Below are 16,648 nucleotides of genomic sequence, written 5' to 3' on the forward strand. Positions count from 1 at the left end.
TTTTTTTCACCTCTAGTATTTCTTTGAATGTCAAAGCATAATGACATACCACTTATACCACCTAGTTTCTACCCTTATTGCTCATGGCTTCCTGTCAAAAGAACTCATAGTCACTGACTTTAACTAAGACTATAGGAAACACTTACTGTATGTATGTATGTAAATAAAAGTTAAAAAAAAAACGTCAAAATGTTGAAATGGTCAGAGGTGGATTATCTACACATCGAATCTGCTGAAAACCAACACACTGTATCATTTTTAATTTCATTAAAAAAGCTATAATCTAATGGTTTTTAGTTGTTCAAACACTTTAAAACAGGTGAAAGATACTGATCAAACCCTTGACCAAGATTATGAAATGGCCAATAAGATGCACATTCCAGGTCCTATTACATCAAGCCAACATGAGCAACTCCTGGGAAGGCCTGATGGAAAGCCAAGCTGTAATAGGCCTATCTAAATACTCTCAACCTCAAGTCAAAACATTCGTTTTACTAACTATTTGCAAATTAAAATCAAATCAAAGACCCCTCCTCACAAGCAAATTATTGAAATGACCTAGATTGAAATGAGTTATTATCTCCTTTTGACACATCAATAAGCGTAATGTGCAACTCCAGGTATCAAAAGCTGCCACAATCTCAAGCCAGAGATTAATGATGCCAATGGCCACAGGTTGTGTGATCTGTAACTTTCAACAATGAAGTATCAGACTTTGGTTAAAATGTCACCCGGGGTTTAGCAGTTACTAACTATTGCATTCAGTTAGCATCAAAAGCAAAACCTACATACTATATTCATCAGTGTGTATTTTAAATTACTTGAATTTTTGGCAGTTACGAACTATTGCATTCAGTTAGCATCGAAAGCAAAACCTACATACTATATTTATAAGTGTGTATTTTAAATTACTTGAATTTTTGGCTGAAACCATCATAAAAAGTAAAACTTTTAAGCTTATATATCATCTAACAGATCTGTTGTGTGGGCTTTGAATAAACTAAAACCTACACACAACTAAATATAAACATCAGGCAGTGTTAAAGAAGACTTTTTATCATATATTATTATCAGAAAAACAACTTTTTGCAACATTAAACAATAAAAAGATAATATTGACTCAGGAGGAGGTCTAAGTTTTGCATCTTACTTTTTTTTTATATTTAACAAACTAGGGATAAATAAAATGCCTATTGTGCTCTGTAGATGAAGATCAAAAGCAAGAATTCTAGAAATGCAAATTTGATGCATGTCACAAACAACAAATTGTATACCTGTGTTATAAATACTGTAAAGATGGATTGCCAGGCAACGAAACATATGCCCACAGCAGGTAAGTCGTCCGGGCAGTCAACAAGGGTCGTCGCATATTTTTTCTTTTGTCAGTAATGCAAACTTTTACAACACATGAAAATCTGATTACGAGTTATAACTCGTCATGTGCAATAACTCCAACAGAAATTATCAGAAATAGTTGAAAATCAATAGGATTCTTCGTCTCATGACCTTAAAGTAGCTAAAGTCTCTAACTCAATAGCATCCAAAGTCTTCGACATTGAAAACACAAATTATTTCTAAATTTAAATCAACATTGATGTTGGGATCTTACCGGGAAAAGATGGGCTTCTGATATTCAATATTTAAGACAAAATTGACATTTTACCATTGGTACACGAATCGTGTACGGTACCATATTGCATTTTAGTGCCATTTGTAACAAGGGACTCGAAGAACGAGGCTAGATATATTCCAAAAGTCATGTCAAATGGTGACATCATATTCTTATCTGGAGAGAATGCATAATAAATACCATAGGTGTAGACTGGAATAACCAGACGCAAGAGGTTGCCATTAAACGGTGTGTATAAATTCAAAGTCAATCGGATATTAACTTTAGTCTCTAGAATGTCCCCAAGATATTTCAAAGAGATCAAGGTCCATAACTCTAGCAGTAATTATCGGAATTCGTTGAATATGACTAAAATTTTTTGGCTCATGACCTTAAACACTGTGTATAAATCTAAAGTCAATCGGATATTAACTTTAATTTTTAGAGGTTCTAAAGATTTTTCAAAGAGGTAAAGGCCCACAATTCTGGCAGTAATTATCAAAAATAGTTGTAAATCAATAGGCTTCTTCGTCTCATGACCTTAAACACTGTGTATAAATTTAAAGTCAATCAGATATTAACTTTAGCCTGTAGACCGTTAACAAGATTTTTCAAAGTGATCAAAGGCCACAACTCTGGCAGTGATTATTGGACATCTCTAAAAATGACTAGGATCCTTTGTCTCGTGACCTTAAAAACTGTATAAATTTAAAGTCAATCGGATATTAACTTTGACCTTCAGGGCGTCCACCAGATATTTCAAACTGATCAAGGGCCAAAACTCTAGCAGTAATCGTTGAAAATCAATAGACATCTTGGTCTCATGACCTTAAACACTGTGTATAAATTTAATGTTAATCGAATATTAACTTTACCCTCTAGAGCATCCACAAGATTTTTTAAAGTAATCCAGAGCCATAATTATCGGAAATCGTATCATGACCTTAAACACTATGTATAAATTTAAAGTCAATCGGATATTAACTTTAGCCTCTAGAGCGTCCACAAAGAATTATGGATGCCAGACTGCCAGACGCGTCGACGACAATATACGACCCATTTCAATGTGTGCATAAAAAAATGAATATCATCTTTACATTATTCAATGATCAAACATGTTTCTTTTACCACATCAAAACTTACAGTCATTATGTTTTTAAGATATTTAAAATATACCGAAGAGTCTTCTCAACCAAAGGTGTTACATGGGTGGATCTCGTTTCTTTCTGTACCATTCAGAAGGACTAGGGAAAATATCATTGTCAACCCTGGGAATTGATTTGAAAAATCCTGTGGGTTCTTCTCAGCCCACATTGGAATTCAAAATATCCGTGGATATTTTTTTTCTTTCGAACCATTCCCCAAAATTAGAGGCACTTTCCTAGTCAGTCCTACAAATGAGATTATGTTTGAGAAATCCAGAAAGTCTTCGCAGGCCGCGTTGGGTTTCGAACAAGAGATATCATAGCTGTGAGATCAGTGCCCTAAAACTCGACAATTGTGACCCCCTATCAAACTATATAGGGAAGTCATTTTTTTTGCAATAAGGAAATACTGACTGACGTCTAGCTTTGAAAGCACAACAAGAGTTCTAATGTTTGAAACATAAATAGAAAAACTTTTACTTTTATTACATGTTTCTATTTAATTCAACCAGGAAGTGATATCCATAAGGATTTGGCTTGTTGTTGTATCCTTTAGACTGTATTGTTGTGTGATTATTTGTAATTATATTGATTACATTAATTCAACCTTTTGCTTCAAACATGATCCATAATAGATTAATTTATAGAACTGGTTGTCCACTGCTACCTCAATCCCAAAATACATAGATGACACATATTTATATTTAATATACATTTATCTGTATGTAAAGCAATGAGCAATCAAATTGCTTATTTCTGTTTGTTTAACCTAACCAGAAAATGCTCATGATTGCACTACTGACAAGATAAAACTGTGCTTGAAAATCCTGAGGAATTGGAAAAAAGGAGCAATTACAGAAACAGGAGTGATTAACCTCCATGAAACACAGTGATGGTAGCTTTTTATTTTGTATTATTACAGTACTTCAGAATTCCATTCCTTTTGATCTCATCATTGAAATACTATACTGGTTTGTCTTTATCTTTATTATTGTAATTTATGCTGCTTTGGCCCCTTGGACTGCTACTGACAGCAGACAGGAAGTACTAACGGCTAATTAGCCAATAAAATGTTAAAATGAAAAGGTATAGAAGCCAGAAAAACAAGACACCCATATCATTAAAGCTAGTATCTCACTGGGTTGTGAATGTTCACGAAACGTTATGAACAGCATTCACAGGTAAGTTTCCAAAATACCTCTAAATGTTTGTATGGTTTCTCAATTTCCTCGTGTGAGTTGCAGGGCAATGCTCTCATGTTGTTGCCATTTTGAACATATTCAAAATATTTTCAAAACAAATTTTCACTCAAAATAGAAGACAGAGATGTCATGGCCCCTAGAACTCTTCTCAAATTAGTTTTCACGAGTCAGAAAGTGCAAGAAATGTCAGACAACTTTAAATTGTGATAGGTTGGAGGCCAGGCCAGTAGCCAGCTTGCTGGCTGCGGAGGGGGGGGGGGGCACAGCAGTTAGTATAGAGCTATGGTCGGCAACTTTTTTTTTCGGGGGACAAAACATTTTTTCTGGGGGGCATTGCCCCCCCCCCTTTTTCTACGGGCCTGTTGGAGACCTATGTGATTGGAAACAAAAATGAGAATCTAACATTCTGGACATGAGTATTGAATCATACGCGAACTGCAGTGACAAAATTGTACTGAATCAATTTAAATAAGATTAAATTGTGACATATATTGTGATTAAATTGCAGCTAAAAAATTTAGGCTCCCAATCCTCAATTGACATGTAGTCTAGTGGGATGTCATGCCAAAAATCTGTAATGAATGTGCAATCCATCATCTGAATTTTGGTTCCAATTTCGAGTGCTGAAGTACCCAATTATATATATTATATGTGGTACAAATAAACAAATTCATGGTGATTCCAATTTTTGAACAATTTTGTGCATCTAGCCCATTATATAACGGGCTCTATGACACATAGTCCAATCCGATGACGCTCACTTTAATACTCACCACTTACAGTAACCACCACCCTGACCCGGGCACACCAGATTCCTTATTGCACACTTCTAGTTAAGTACCGGTAGTTTATAAAGTATAAAGCCTGAACTAAATAATACAAAATGATCCAAAACAGGATCTACAAATCGACTTTTTGTTCAGACTGGCATGTAATGTCATCATCAACGGTCTTCTGGGAGAGATATTTTGACATCATATCATAATGCAGAATCAAAAACTCTTCCCTAAAAATCACAGCTGTCAAGCGACTTTATCAACAGGTGCCCTTTTTGGGGGGTTTCACTACAAGGGACATAACTCCAAAAAAGTCAAGTCGGCCTTGACCTTCAACTATCCTCTAAAAAGTAATAACACATGGTAAAAATATTACAATAATAACGTCGTAAAATATTCTTTTAGAATGGAAGACATCCAGAACAGTGTACACAGTCTTCTTGAGAAAGCTGGATTTGAAGCATACGCCTTTAAGGTACACGTGAGATTTTCTTCTGTTATGGATTACTCTGGCTACAATTTAACAATACACTTGAATTACAAACCCTGTCAAGTCTCGAGTCTCATCACTCTTTACTAACTTTATATATATTTTAATTTGGGGGTTGTTTTTTTTTAAAGAGATATTAAAACTATAAGAAGTTTAAGTAAAATTAATAACTACCGGTACCCAAAATAAATAAAGGGAAAAATTTCGTCCCATTTATTATCCATAATATTAATAATACCGGCCCGGTATCTATTTTATTTCATCATTAATTGTTCATGAAAAAGATTTTTTTAGTTTTACTCATGTTAGAGGTTGTTTTTTCCAGCCAAGAAATTGAATATCACTTATCAGTGAATTAGGATAGATTTAATTTGGTAAATTCTCATATTGCCTGTCTTAAATGATTCCTGTATGGTGCCGAAAAATAATATGTTACACATTGCATTCGTTCATTAACCATCACTGGCGGAACTATAATGTTGTCTTGATGTACATTACATGACTTTCAATGGATTGTCGCGTTGTGTCATAAAGTCTGTCATTGAGTATGTTGTACGTGACAAGGAGTAGGGTCGCCTGTCCAACCTTGTGGGTTTTCTCCGGGTCCTCCGGTTTCCTCCCACTGCTAAAGACCCCTACGCGCAAGCGAATTATGGAAATAAAATTGAACCATATTTTAGTCCCGAAATGACCTAGTTTGTGTCAGTGGACGTTAAACCCCATTTCTCTCTCTCTCTCTCTCTCTCTCTCAATGGATTGTAACAGTTCAGATTATTTTAGGGATGTAATCTGTTTAAGATCGACTATGATTTTATTTTGTTGGGGACGATTTAATTTTGTTCTTGTTTTTTTTCAGATTGGTTGGTACAATGAGTGTGTTATGAAAAATTACATCCTGCCATATGATTATGACACACTTGCTTTCATTGTGATCAGTACTCCTGATATGTTTGATAAAGCCTTCAAACCGTTTGTTTGTAGACAAGATTGTAATGGTGGACGAGATTTAATTGATGAATGTATGGTGGACTGTTTTCAAAAAATAAAAAAAGTAATGATGGATGACTTTAAATTGAGTCATTTATTAATCTACAATAAAATTTTCAAAGCCTTAATTCCCAATTAATGACAAGCAGCACATCCAAAACAAAGTTCATTCAGAGAACCCTAGTATCTGCTTTCTGATTAGTGCTGCATATATTGGAATTGGTTTCTATGGTGATAGTTATCTTTCAAGAAACTATAAAATATAGGTGATAAACGAGATACTAACTGTATGACTTCATTATGTAGTATTTTCCTATATTGCAAAAAAACATACATGCTTATAAGATATGTAACTTTGAAAACACAATGGAGTAGGTAATGGGCAGTCTACACAAAGCATATATATACTTTTTAAAAATCAGGTTTCCCCGCATTGTGAAAATTAAAGCAAAATTCAACAGAAATTTAATCATTCGGTACAATATAACTTTCATGTAAAATCATGACGTTGAGGGAAGTTGACATCAGATTCCTTTGGTATCACGTTTATTGGCTGTTGAACTACTATTTCTATAAATCAACCCCATTTCATTTCCAACTTTGAAAAGTTGTAACAAACAGAATTTTTACATTAAAGATACATTATGGGAGATAGATAAATAGCTGGCAGTTCTCACTATAATAGTTAAAAACTAGATAATGTAATGGGAATTTGCTAAAAATTTCAGTCAAATTGATCGACCCTGAACCGAGATTTTAGTGTTTGAATTTTCGGCCTAGCCTCGATCATCATTACTAAAGTCGGTACAAAAGAAAACATAGTCTTCATTGTCCATTTCATGATTTAAATCATCAATGGAAGTCGAACAGCAAATCGGAACCTAATCCAATAAACATTGCAGGCTAGCGATGACATCGATAGTTGATTATGGTCTGGATAAGTTAATTAATGTCTAATTATTATTAATAATTTAGATAACATTTCAGGCCTAAAGAAAGACCTGCAATAGGCAGATTTAGCTCTTGCATAATGTATGTTTAAGAATCAGAATTTTCAAATCTTTAGAACTGTTTTTTATATATTGTAACAAAGTGATATGGGTTGTTGGTTTGGTCAGGTCTCCTATTCTTTTGCAACATCATGCATGACAGTCTGCCATGTTTTGGCTTATTTGAATAATTAGGTAAAAACAAATTGAGGTCTCATGATATATAGTAATAAATAACCAGTTTGTTTGATTTTTTTTTCTTGAAGAATTTCCCCGATGAAGAGATAGAAATAATTCATGATTTTGAACTTCATCACACCAGACGACCAAAAGTTTTGGTACAAACTGCAGGCCATGTTGCAGGAGCGGCATATTATTACCAAGCATCAGATGTTAAAAATGTACCATGGGATAAATCGCAGGTAAACATTGTTTATTGATACAACAATTTATTTAGTGGTATCCCTGAAAATGATTCATGTGTAAATATTCCATCCACCTCTCCTCTTCTTCTTCACTCCTCTGCTCACCCAATACTCAATTTGGGGTAAAAAAAAACTCTGCTGGTTCTCAAAATGGGTTTATGAACAATGTCTGGTTTTAATCATTTGATATATTTTCGGAAACAACGTAACAGGTTTTGCATTCCTCTGATGGTAGAGATTTTCAAACAGACACTCAAAATGGTACATAACAAATAGCACAAATAAATTCAGAAGTGATTTACATGCAATTTGGTATGATCCCCTAAGAATGCCATATTCATATTACAACAGTGGAAGGTTGGCCATGGTTAGTGCCACAAGTTAGTGAGAAAGTTTACATCACACTACTTCACTAAAAATTTTACATTTCAGAAAATATTTGGTGTGAGTGTTCATCCGAAATATGGTGGCTGGTTTGCTTTGAGAGGTGTTATAATATTCAAGAATGTGAAATGTGTAAATTTAGAGAAAAAGTCGCCATCAGATTGTGTGTCCACAGATGAATTAAAAATTGAACTGTTAAATAGATATAATTTTCAGTGGCAGGACTGGTCATTCCGAGATATTGTTCCTTCAGACAAGAAATATTGTGAGGAACAGAAAAAATATTTTGCAACATTACCAAAAGACAGACAAGAACTAATAGAGCAAATAAAAACCACAGGACATATTGAAGTTGATGATGTGACAGGTTTACAGAAATAACTCTTCTGTTATTTTAGATAAAGAACAACAAAATGAAACCACATTCTATGGGTATTTCTCTGCTTAATGGTGCATACTTTACAAATATTTATTGTATTTTTTTGCATTTACCCAATATAAATATTCTCCCCCCCCCCCAATAATAATAATGAATCCAATTTTAATTATGTTGTTCTATGTCATCAGATGTACTTTTAAGTATATAATAGCAGGAGTCTTTCTTTCACTAACATTGAAGTATTTCGAGTTTTGAGATATATTTGAATGATGTAGCTTGGGAAATTAAATGGGGAAACGTGCGGAGAGGATTTTAACATTAAATTGTTAGAGGAAGTACCAGTACTAATTATAAATTATTGATCATTTCAATGAAACAAGTAAATTTTATATAATTTTATTGGGTTAATGTGAATTTATCCTCAACTATACCAATAGCCATGTTATACCATATTTGAAAGATTATTGTTGTCTTGCCATTATTTAATGTATAAACACTTTTTTGTGATACATAAAAGTAGTAATTATTGTATTTTTTCTTAGGGGAGGAGAAGCTGTCAGTAATAGTCAATCAAAGTAACTTTCCACATAGCCACATGATTCATACCCCTCTCAAATTAAGTTTGAGGGAAGGTCTTTGAAATAGAGATCACCTTGTCCATCTGTCTGTTTAAAGTTAAACCCAGTAACAGCAGACTTCTGTAACAGAGGCTTAGATCATTAGACCCATTATCTATGCAAGAAATGGGTTTGATCCCAGGATTGTACATGACAAGGAGTATAGGGTTGCTTTTCTCCTTATACTCACATTTCCTCTGACTTATAAATCCCACTTGGCTAAAGCAAATTATGGTAATAAAAAATTTTCAGTGTAAGAATGAGCTGGTTAGTATTGAATGGACATTACACCCCATTTCGCTCCAGATCTAAAAATGCAACTCCTCTGAAACCAATTCAGGGGTTTCTTCAAACTTGACACAAATTATGGAGATTCTAATTCTGTGACTCTTACATGAGCTATTGCCTTTGACATCTTTAGTGCAACTCTTCATTTGCTATGTTACAGACTTCATTCAGATTTGACACATGTGCATGAAGATAGATAATAATAATGGATAATCTAGTTTGGAGATCATGCATATTACATAGAAATACATATCACTGGACAAACTCTTTATTGGATAATTCTGAGAACATAATAAATTGTTAACCAAAATCAATATTTCACTTCCACTTTTGTGAGTTTGACTGGTCACCAATATACAAAACTTACACATCCATCAGCCTCAAATAATCCTATGTATACTCTTCAAAAAAAATAGGGGATATTCAGAAACAATACAAAACTGCGGAAATGCACTGCTGTTTTTATTAGAGGTAACCAGTGTATGTTAATATCAGGCCAATTGCCTACACATGAACATAAACAGTTCATATGGGCAGCTTATCTGACGGCCCCATTTCTCTCGCAAAGAGATACACTGTCAAAAGTGAAAATGGATGTTTTTGATTTTTGTCTTAACAATAAGTAATTGCTCCACCAATCCTCAGACATTCAGCAATTCGTCGTGGCATGCTCCTAATCAACCGTCCAATCACGATTTGGGGCAATCTGATCCACTCCTCTTGCAGTGTTGTCGGTCGACGAACACGTCTCCCGATCAAATTAAACGTAACACACTAAAGCAAAGATGTATACGCTAAACAGTAAATCTTATGCAAGAACCGATAGGAAAGCAAACATGGATAGGATAAACCAGCAAGTGGCAGTTTTCATCAACCCTTCCTTGGAGAGTCAAATTTGACAATGAACCCCTCCCACATGTATGGCGCTATTGCGTGTCGCATGTGCAGCTCAGTGGTTCTGTTGGGGCGATAAGTTCTTAATCTGTGAACATACTCTCAAAGCATGTCAAGTGTCCATGACTATTTATCATATCACAACCTGCATAGGTATTTGCATTTTAATATCCCCTACTTTTTTTGAAGAGTATATTTTTGAAGACAGGACAACCATTAACAATATGAAGGTACTACACCATGGAAAAAGTCCACTCAGTATGTTGGGCCCCCGATATCTTTAGAAGACTCGATTAAAGCATTTATTTTTATGAAGCTGCACTGCCAATAATAAACTGAAATAAGTTAACAAAGCATTGTAAATTTAATAACCTTTATTTATTTCTCTTATTAGATAATAATAAAATAAAATTCATTGTATTTCTACCTCATAAACATTAATAATTAATTCATTGCATTTATATCTCTTAGAAATTCATATTATTTATTCCTATATTGAATACATATAAAGCATAAATGAAACCCACCAGGATCAAACAATATTTACATTACCAAATAATAAATATATATTGATTTATCTAAAACATAAAGCCTATTTAAAACAAATAAAAACCCAGACTACAATAACACATAATGTATATAATCAAGACTATTTTTTTTCTTGTTAAGATTCTTTATATATCCCATGACATGTGACAAGAAGTGACCATGAATGTGAAAGCTTTCATATCTGCCTGGCAGATCTAGTTGTTTTTGTTTTAAAAAGTCAACTTAACCCAAATCCACTCATTAACACACACAATTGGAAGACTTTTAACAAGAATAATACTTTTAGGTATGACAAAGGCGTCTAGCTGTATTATCACTATGTTGATGTTTAACCCTTAAACATATAACAAATGTTTCCTATATATCTTATATAATAATTCAAACTATGAACTACATTATCAAACACGATAACCATTTGGGTTTGATGATTGCCATCTCCATAAATCTGCACCTGTGAAAGTCAAAGTTCATTTTAAAAAAGCTCCAAAACAATGTTTCTTTCCTCATTCAGAATATCAAAGAACACTGAACTCTGGGTGAGTAAACAAGTTAAATTTCTATGTACAGTATATTCTACATTAATTAAATTATCTTGATTAAATTCATGTAATATAGAAATAAACATAACTATGCTCAAAGCAGGTGCTGAATAATTGGTGTTATCTTCAAGCAATATTCTACTTACACATTGTATTTAAATCTTTCTGTGCTTTCCATCCAAGTTCTTTTTCAGCTAAATCTGTAGCACCATAACAACTAGCAACATCTCCTGCTCTACGTGGTTCCAGGCTATACAGTATCTATAAAATGTACAGTTCATATTCACATTTATAACTATTTCAACAGATTAATATAAAACCCATAGTCCAGTTTCTTTCTATCACACCAAAATAATACAAATCTTTACTTTAATTATTAATTAATAGAAATTTATATTACTACAATTTGCATGCATTATGGCCAATAGTGGGTTTCAAACATTCATCAGACGCTTACGAACAATGCTTTGATCTAAATATGAATTTAGATAACTGGTTAAATCTAGAGTTATTTTAAATATATTACGTGGAATGTGTTTCATTTATTTTCTTGTTAAAAATTCTGATGTCTTTAATAAGGCAGAGTTCTCAACTGAATTTTATAAACCTTGGTGATACTATGGATCAGGTTATATCAGGGAGCTACCCTTACATTCACATTTAAACTTAATGAATCCCTTTCTTATTGCTATCCAAAAATTATCTATATCTACAAGATTTATACACAGCATGGCTGACCTTGTTACTGGTGGGTGAAAAATGGGGATTATCTGAAAATGTTCATCTAATTTAGGATTACACTACAAAATTATATATATACCTTTTTACTGGAAGCAGTTTCAAAAGCTTTTACCATATCTAATACAGAACAACCTATACCTGTGCCTAAGTTATATGTCTGTAACAAAAAATAATATTGTATACTAAGCAAAAAAAACCGCCAGGTTGGTATGTTACTCTGAATAGATGCATTACATAAAACTTGCCAAATGTTTTTATTGTATATTTGTGACCACATCTCCAACTTTACATGAGCAATAAGGCTCCTTCCTAAACACAGAATTGAACACTGGAAATGTTCTCAAAAACGCAACCTGACTTCTGAGATGGTAATGTGTTCTCCATAACTTTCATGTAACTCCTGCTGCACGTGCTGTTCACCGGGACCAGCCCTATAAAATGCAACACCATACCTGGTTGAATCATTCACACTACAACGTCAGCAGCATGCCATGACTCACGACAGCTCAGAGGAACCAGGCGCTTGGAAGACTTGACGCTGGCTACACTGCCCAAGCCATTGTCAATCACTTCCAGGTCAATGAACTGGTAGACCAAGGGTTACCACAAGGCGACAAGATTGCCGTGTTGTGCGACAGCACATGCAGAATCCCTTCACACAGGCATCTGAGACAGCACGTCAGACAGTGGGAACACACGGAAGACCCAGCAGTACCGATACAGTGCGCTGACGTCTCACCAGAGAAAACATCCATTGCCGTAGACCGATCCTCACCATCGACGTGAACCTCTACAGTTTGCCCAACAACACAAGAACTGGCAACACATGCAATGGAGAACTGTTCTGTTCACAGATGAGAGTTGGTATTGTGTATGAACTGCAGATGGCAGGACTAGCACATGGCGTTGACGTGGCCAGCGTTATTCTGACCAATGTGTCATGGAACGAGATGCATGCAGAGGTCCAAGCATAATGGTTTGGGGTGGAATTGGCCTGAACCAGAGAGTGGGTCCTGTGGTGTTCCAAAATCTTGGTCCAGGGAGAGAAGGCGACATCACAGCAGTGCACTACATCTATCAACTCTCAGACCCCAAGTCATACCACATTCCGCATGTCATTGAAACAACATTTTCCAGCATGACAACACCCATGCCCACACAGCCAGAGTTACTTGTGATTTTCTACAGCAGAACGGTGTCAAAGTTATGCACTGGCCAGCCCTTAGCCCGGACTTAAACCTGATTGAATATCTTTAGGATGAAATTCAGAGGAGACTTAATAACGTCCTACTGAGACCAAACAGCCGATGGATTGTGCCAGGCTTTTCTGAGAGTATGGTTCCAGGTGCCAATGGTGTTTATCAACTCCATGTACAGATGCTGCGCTGCCAATGGTGTTTATCAACTCCATGTACAGATGCTGCGCTGCTGTTATTGACACTTGCAGTGGACACACCAGATACTGATGTATAGACTGTGTACAGACTCTAAACCTTCTCGGAATTGTGATGAATTAATCACTAATGAGTCAACATACTGTTCACAAAAAATTGCTTTGATCCAATTAGGAAGTCGTTTTCTAGAATGATTAAAGTGCCTCTCTGATTTTGAAATAGTACTGACATTTTTTTTGCTGTTTAGTATATTATATGTTGTGAAAATATATGTACATGTAAGGCCACACAAAATAAATGTCTTGTTTCTCGGGCAACTGACAGCTGAAACTGTAGGGAGGGAGGGCGGTTTCTTTTTTTTTTTTTACTCATTGATGGTGCAAAATAAAATTTGGCTATTGCTGAAAATTGTTGGGGCGGGAGGGCGGTCTTTCTTTTTTTTTTTTTTTAAATGAGAAAGTCATTACTTGTTTACGTTTTTGCTTTCCGTTATATTCAACTTTATTGTACATACTTAAAACATAAACCCAAAATCAAGTCTACTAAAACACTGAGACTGAACACTGACTGAAAGGAAAATAATTTTCCATATTTAATTCACATAATTGAAATTGGTTTAAAATAAAATTCCATACGACTATGTATAGCCCTCCATAAAGACAACAATATTTTTAAAAACTAAGCCTCTTTCACCAGGTGTATCAAAAATAATAATCATGGTAAACAGTATTTAAAACAAAATCTAGTATCGCCGGTTTATTTATAATTATTTACCGAATTCCAACCAATGCATGTCACACCGTGTCATCGGTATTGGAGATTGCCGGAAATACTGTTTCTTGGGATATTCGGTGTGTTTCTCAGGATATTCGGTGTTCTATCCGGTGTTTATATTGAATGACTATTTAAATCTAACTAACAACTGGTCAGTAAAACCATCAAATCGGTAATCCAATTATTATTTTCCGGATTATCGAAACTACCGTAAATGTGCTAATAATGACCCAGATTCTAAGGTATGCATTATGACGACTATCGTCATCGTATCGTATTCTTAGCTATAATTAATTAAACTGTTCTACGGTTCATTATTTTATCAATAGGATTTTCCAAACAAGGACCGACTGAAGCCGGCAATAATGAGCCGATTACGATCGAATGATTGAAATATTGTCGCCAATGACTTTTAACACGAATCAAATTCTAGTTTATCAGGGGAGGTAATTAATACCACGTGATACAAAATGGAGGTTCTTTCGATATCAATAAAAAAGGCAAATCTGCCAAACTTCGCCATTGTTCGGATAAAAAAGACAGCATGTTCATCTGAATCAGTTTTAATACATTTGAATAGATATACATGTATGGCGGATGTAGGTACATGCGGGATATTTTTTTTACGACTTGCTTGTCGATGTGCGGGCGGGCGTTACCCCAGCGGGCACGCAACGTTGTTACAACATTGTGACAACGTCAATATTGGTCGTGACGTTGTACAACGTGTTTTCGACCAATATTCGACGTTGTATTTACGTCATATACAGGTTGTTGACACAACGTTGTCACAACGTCATCAAAACGTTATCAAAACGTCATATACAGGTTGTTGTCACAACGTTGTCACAACATTGTCACAACGTCATCAAGACGTTATTCTAACGTCATATACAGGTTGTTGTCACAACGTCTTCAAAACGTTATCAAAACGTCATATACAGGTTGTTGTCACAACGTCTTCAAAACGTCATATACAGGTTGTTGTCACAGCGGTTTTACAACTTTGTCACAACGTTGTCACAACGTCTTCAAAACGTTACCAAAACGTCATTATTATACAGGTTGTTCTCACAACGTTATCAAAACGTCATATACAGGTTGTTGTCACGGCGTTGTTACAACGTGGTCACAACGTTGTCACAACGTCTTCAAAACGTTATCAAAACGTCATATACAGGTTGTTGTCACAACGTTGTCACAACGTTGTCACAACGTTATCAAAACTTCATATACAGGTTGTTGTCACAACGTTGTTAAAACGTTGTCACAACATTGTCATAACGTTATCGAAACGTCATATATAGCAGTTCGAACCTTGACCTCTGATTGTCAAACCAAGGTCACCACGAGACTCCCAGGGGTCAATTTAGTTTAAATAGCCACGACCTCAAGGTCGTCGGATCCGATTTGGGATGGGCGAGTTATCTGCCCTTAGACCACACCGCTGTAATGCTCAGCTATTTCACTTTCTAGGGAAATTTGCCCCAAAAATGTCTTCCGATCGCCCCGGGGTTTGGTGACCCGATAGACTGACCCAACATTTGTTCTTCATTTTTTAAAATCGCCAACCAAAAGTCGTGACCTTGACCCGCTAGGGGCCCCGGAAGTATTTTGGTTTTTGAACCCTAGGGGCCCATCTAATAAAGTCAGGACCACTGGACCTTGACCTTCCAAAATGTCATCTTGGTCCACATGACCCCGGTAGGTCAAGGTCATCTGAAAGGGTCAAGGTCACCAAAATATCTACTGAGTTCGATGCTCCCGGGCACATGGTGGGGCCCCTGGTCTGCGCGGCAAATCAAAGGTCATGACCATGGATAGGCAACTCATTGACCTTTCGAATGGGGCCTTGACCTTTGACCTGACCCTTGACCTTGGGATCGAAAAAGTCCCAAAACTTCATGTACCACCCAGATATCACGAATAAATCTCAAGGTCAAAGTCGTGACCCGCACCCGCAAGGTCAATTTTGGGGTTGTAACCTGAGTCAAGGTCATGACATTGCCTGACATTCCCTGTTCCCGGCAGCCATTTAGGTAAAAAGTCACATTCAAAATCCCGAGAGAAAGTGAAAGCGGAACTTTCAGAATGTTATTTGGAAGAAAATATTTTGCTTTCTTGTCAGTCAAATAAAGAGCCCCAAATTCGATGATTTTTAAGTATAATAAAACATTTTCACTTTCTTGTCATTGAACACGGCGAATTTGTACTGCATTGATCGCGGATTGAAACATTTCGTCGGGTCCCACTCGGCGGTGTGCGACATCGGTCATTTATTTGTTTTATAATTTTTCGGAAATCATAATTTCCTTTAATGCATTAAAGTTATTGGTGTACTAAATAGGCAATACTGGCTTGCTTTCATGTTGCTGAGCACACGGGTTGGGAAAGCAAGAAAAGGCGTTTGCGTCCGTCAAGTATTATAAAAATGTATTATGAACTGTAAACGAGATGCCTCTCCCG

The 16,648-nt window shown here is 35.6% G+C and overlaps 3 protein-coding genes across 6 annotated transcripts in view; 1 reads left to right on the top strand and 2 right to left on the bottom strand.

Moving 5' to 3' along the window:
- LOC126818329 (uncharacterized) overlaps positions 1-4,990 on the bottom strand; it is a 45,546-nt gene extending 40,556 nt beyond the window's left edge. The window contains exon 1 of the mRNA XM_050545664.2: positions 4,730-4,990. The gene's annotated coding sequence lies outside the window, so the exon portion shown is untranslated. The remainder of the gene's footprint in view (positions 1-4,729) is intronic.
- A 71-nt stretch (positions 4,991-5,061) lies between these two features.
- Positions 5,062-9,313, top strand: LOC126818339 (cyanocobalamin reductase / alkylcobalamin dealkylase). Its single transcript, XM_050545701.2, has 4 exons — positions 5,062-5,207; positions 6,079-6,273; positions 7,465-7,620; positions 8,056-9,313. The coding sequence occupies exons 1-4, from the start codon at positions 5,139-5,141 to the stop codon at positions 8,386-8,388; spliced, it is 753 nt and encodes a 250-aa protein (XP_050401658.1). The 5' UTR covers positions 5,062-5,138; the 3' UTR covers positions 8,389-9,313.
- Positions 9,314-10,581: 1,268 nt separating this feature from the next.
- Positions 10,582-16,648, bottom strand: part of LOC126818336 (UDP-glucose 4-epimerase) — a 45,501-nt gene continuing 39,434 nt past the window's right edge. For all 4 annotated transcript variants that reach the window (XM_050545692.2, XM_050545695.2, XM_050545691.2 and 1 more), the window contains 3 exons: positions 12,094-12,171; positions 11,420-11,534; positions 10,582-11,185 (listed from right to left, as the gene is read on the bottom strand). In XM_050545692.2, the coding sequence (XP_050401649.1) occupies positions 11,133-11,185; positions 11,420-11,534; positions 12,094-12,171 (246 nt within the window). In that variant the 3' untranslated portion in view covers positions 10,582-11,132. The remainder of the gene's footprint in view (positions 11,186-11,419; positions 11,535-12,093; positions 12,172-16,648) is intronic.

This window comes from Patella vulgata, chromosome 4 (assembly GCF_932274485.2).
Source record: "Patella vulgata chromosome 4, xgPatVulg1.2, whole genome shotgun sequence".
Taxonomy (NCBI): Eukaryota; Metazoa; Mollusca; class Gastropoda; family Patellidae; genus Patella; species Patella vulgata.